The 4,139-nt window shown below is 43.0% G+C and overlaps 1 protein-coding gene across 1 annotated transcript in view; it reads right to left on the reverse strand.

Moving 5' to 3' along the window:
* cfap57 (cilia and flagella associated protein 57) overlaps positions 1-4,139 on the reverse strand; it is a 32,364-nt gene that overhangs the window by 13,693 nt on the left and 14,532 nt on the right. Inside the window, exon 12 of the mRNA XM_015394399.1 lies at positions 1,978-2,133. Coding sequence (XP_015249885.1) covers positions 1,978-2,133 — 156 coding nt within the window. The remainder of the gene's footprint in view (positions 1-1,977; positions 2,134-4,139) is intronic.

Here is a 4,139-nt window from a genome sequence, read left to right on the forward strand (position 1 = left end):
AGAATTCTGACTTTTTTCTCAGAATTCTGACTTTAAGCTCAGAATTCTGAGAAAAAAGTCAGAATTCTGAGATTAAAGTCAGAATTCTGACTTTTTCCCATACTATACTGAAATAAAATAAAAAAAATCAGTTAACTTTTTTTTTTTTTCCAGTGGCCCTAATCCTCTTCCGTATATAACAGAGTTGGAAACTGCTCTCTTTGACCAAAGTCGCAGCTGAGCAGCCGTGAATCATACGTGAAACAGCTTCAAACAGAAAACGGCCAAACAGAAGAGCTCAAACATCTCTTAGAGACCCGCTCACTCACAGATTTCATAGAATATATTTGTTGAAATATTGTGAGATGAAGCCTTCACCTCAGCATTAGAGCATCCAAGACCTAAACCAGCAACAGGTGAACAGCTCTGAGCCATCATAGCTCTCTGTCCCACACAGTGGAGCCGGCTGAAGTTTTCTAGGAAGGGCTCCTTATGCTTGACGCACAGACATTCCTCCCAGAAAATGAGGCATCTGTCACAACTTCTGCAGTATTTATACTCTGTCCCACTTTCCCCCTGTTCTGGCCGGCTCTGGGGGTGCACGTTCAGCAGGAGCTGAATCCGGACACCACCACACTATACGCAGAAGAAGAAAACAGCCTCTTCATTCAGTAACCTTAGCCAGCAGAAGCTGCTCTTCACTCAACATGTTTTCTGTCTGGATTTGTCCGCATAGGTTTCCTACAGTAGGTCCTCCATGTGGACAGAATGATGTGTCAATATGTCATAGTGTCAGGGATTGCTGAAGAGTCAATATCTACTGTCTCTACCTGCTCGTTCAGGAGGAAAGAATCTTGTGAAGTCAATGACTGGATGCAATCAGTTGGCTTTCCTTATAGAAATGTATAACTCAAATGTATTTATTTTGATGCTCCCAGTCACACATGTCATCTCAGGTCACTTTATAGATCCAGATCATTTAGATCATCCAGTCAGATTAAAGGTTAAAAGTTTTCTATCTAAGGAAAACCAGCTAATTGCATCCAGTGTTTGAATCTGTCATATATGTATAACTATATGTACATTTGTTGTTGATTTAAGGAGGTGAGAGAATTTGCCGATGGAACAAGATAATTTACATTTAAAATAAGAAAAGACAATTGCATTGTCTAATTACAAGTGCATATTATCTAATGATCTTATTTTAACAGTAAAAATATTCATTCCATTGACAGATCATCTTATTTATCTGCTCAAATTAAGGGTAAATGTACTCAAAATAACTGCATTTTTATTTATTTTTTATATAGATAATTTTTGCACTGTAGAGGGACTTTTGCTGCTCCAGTTTTCAGGGGCCCCCGCTGTTTGCTTGTTGCCGTGGAGATGCCATCATACACCTGCTTCATTTAGGGTGAGCAGACTGCACTGGGTGGATCATGCTACTCCGTCCGTCTCCTGATAATTTGAAGTTCTGGACGACACAGACGCTTCATGGTTATTAGACTGATGTGGAATGATGGTAATGAAGCCTTCAGTTTGGGTTCAAACAATAAACACCTCAGAAACATCATCCAATCATCTGAGGACCCTCCACTGTTTCTCTACCAGTGTGATGCAGACACTGAGGCGGAAGCATTGGGAACTTCTAAAACAGTTCATTGTGATGTTCTGCTCTGAGTCCTTACCACTGGTTGTTCTAGATTTGCTCCATAAACAGAGCTCAGTGGGTAGATATGAATCTGAACCCATCGCTGTCCTCAATGACCACAGCAGGAATTACGTTCCTCCATAGATGATTACTCTCGCTTTATGGTTTAGTCATGGTTTTATATGCATGTTCTCTAATACTGATTATTTCTAATGGGTCTCTTGTGGTTCTATGTCTGTCCTTCTGTCCTTATCACCTTTGAGTTCAACCTATCAGTAAAAAGATGTCCGTAGATCAGGTCAGACGGAGCCTAAACTAGTTTCTCCTGGTGTCTGACAGCGGCTCACCTGCTGAGCTGTTTTCAGAGACTGGGTCTCCTTGGTGAACTGCTCTGTCAGCTCTTTAAGCTTCTCATTGAAGTTCACCTCTTTCAGGCGTAGTCGGTACTCGTTCTCCATGTACAGCTCCTCCAGATGCAACTTCAGCTCCAACATTTTTTTAGCCTGAAACAAACACAATCTTTAACTAAATATTACTTCTCATCCAGGTTCCCTTTTTCCTCTTTGGTGTCATTTTCTTTTCCACCTACAGACATTAACGTCTCAAATGTATGACCACTGATTGTTAGAGATCCATCAGGACCTTTGAAACCTTCCTTCTGATAACTTGGTTCTGATAACTGCTGGTGGGACAGGAGAGTAAGAGACCCATGAGTCCCACACCATAAAAATGGGAGATCTAAGAGGTTTGGTGTTATGATAAGGACAGCTTAACGGATCCACAGACATCAAGGTGAGCTGCACATATCAATAGATTTTATTCAGGAACATTCAGATGTCAGAGGGAAATCTAACAAATCAAGCTGAAAATGAAAACACATGGCAGATGAGGAGGAAGCGATGGAAGAAATTTAAGAGAAGAAACAGTAGAATAAGAGAAACCAACACAACGAGGGGAGCGGTGGTCTAGTGGTCAGAGCATAGAGCTTTGAATCCTGAGGTTCTGAGTTCGAGCCCCACTCCCACAGACTGTTGCTCTGGCTCCCTTAACCCCGCACTGCTCCCCGTGCAGCCCCCTGCTCCCCAAGGGGAAGGGTTAAATGCAGAGGTAAATCTCTAATTTGAGATCAATAAAGTCCAATTATATTATTATTAACCAGGGGCTGTAATGGCTACACTGGTAATTTTTCTGTTCTCTGGAGACAACTGGCTGCAGTTCACATACAATAGGCTGTGGCCCTGTCTGACAAAACAGTAGGATATCGGGGATGTGTTAGATTGGAGGTTGGAGCAATCCTTCAGAGCAGACCAAATCACTCCTAACCACCAGGATTATCTCCTTAAATGATCTCTGCTGTTAAAGGGTTGTCCAATCATGGTCAGGCTATAGAGGATAATCCAACGCATGATGGTATGAGCCATCAAACTCCAAAACAAACTGTGAAAAAGAGCCATGGATGTTCCAGACTGCTTGATCCCAGCCAGGAATTATGCCAGACACTCCTGGATGGCAAACCTAAACTGGTCTTAGAATAGATCTGAGGAATCCTCCTGCCATTTTTAACATCTGCAGGTTGCCATTATTGGACGTAATCTCTGGTCACATGACTGAAACCGTGATGGATCCTTTAATATATTTGAATGTTTTGGTTAATGTTAAGCTGAAGGAGTCCTATCTGGCTTGTGGCCTGGAAGGCTTCACAGGACTCCTAAGGGATCAAGCAGTTATTGAGGCTGGGAGGTTGCAAAGGCAAAACCTTGGGCCTGTGAAGGGTTGGGGGATGCCATGAAGAAAGACTCTTCTTGCAAACAGTCCAGTGCCTCTGGAGGGGAAGCAGTGCTTTTAAAACATTCTTTTCAGTGGAAGTGGGGAGCTGCTGACCCTGAATGAGGACATTATTGGCCAGTGTAACGAATACTTTGAGGATCTCCTTAATTCAGCTGACACACCTGTGGTGGAAGAAGAGATGGGGTGCTCCGCATCGGATTAATTCCTAACCCAAGCTGAAGTCAGTAAGGTGGTAAAAACACTAACCCTCACCCAAGAAGGCAAAGCTTCAAGCTTCCTGTTCAGAATCTTTGTGGACAGGATTTTTAGTTTCAGGGCCTGGGATGAAAACCAGTTCCTTCAAGTTTGAGGCAATTGTTCAAGAGCCGAAAATGGGTCAAATCAGTGCAGCTGCTGCTATAATGCACATGTTGAACTGGTCTGTTGTAGTAAAGACAGAGCTGAGCCAAAAGGCAAAGTTCTCGGTAGTCTATATTCTTACCCTTACCTATGGTCATGACCCAGAAAAACAAGATTCTTGATACAGACAGCTGTAATGAGCCTCCTGTGCATGGCAGCAGGGTTCTACCTGAGAGAGAGGGGGATGAGCTCAGTCATCAGAGAGAGGCTGAGAGTAGAGCTGCTGCTCCTCAACAACTAGAGGCAACTGCTGCATCCCCTAAAGCAGTGGTCTCCAACCCTGGTCCTCAAGATCTACTGTCCTACAGATTTTAGATGCATC

The sequence above is a fragment of the Cyprinodon variegatus genome, unplaced genomic scaffold, assembly GCF_000732505.1.
Source record: "Cyprinodon variegatus isolate N-32 unplaced genomic scaffold, C_variegatus-1.0 Scaffold683, whole genome shotgun sequence".
NCBI lineage: Eukaryota > Metazoa > Chordata > Actinopteri > Cyprinodontiformes > Cyprinodontidae > Cyprinodon > Cyprinodon variegatus.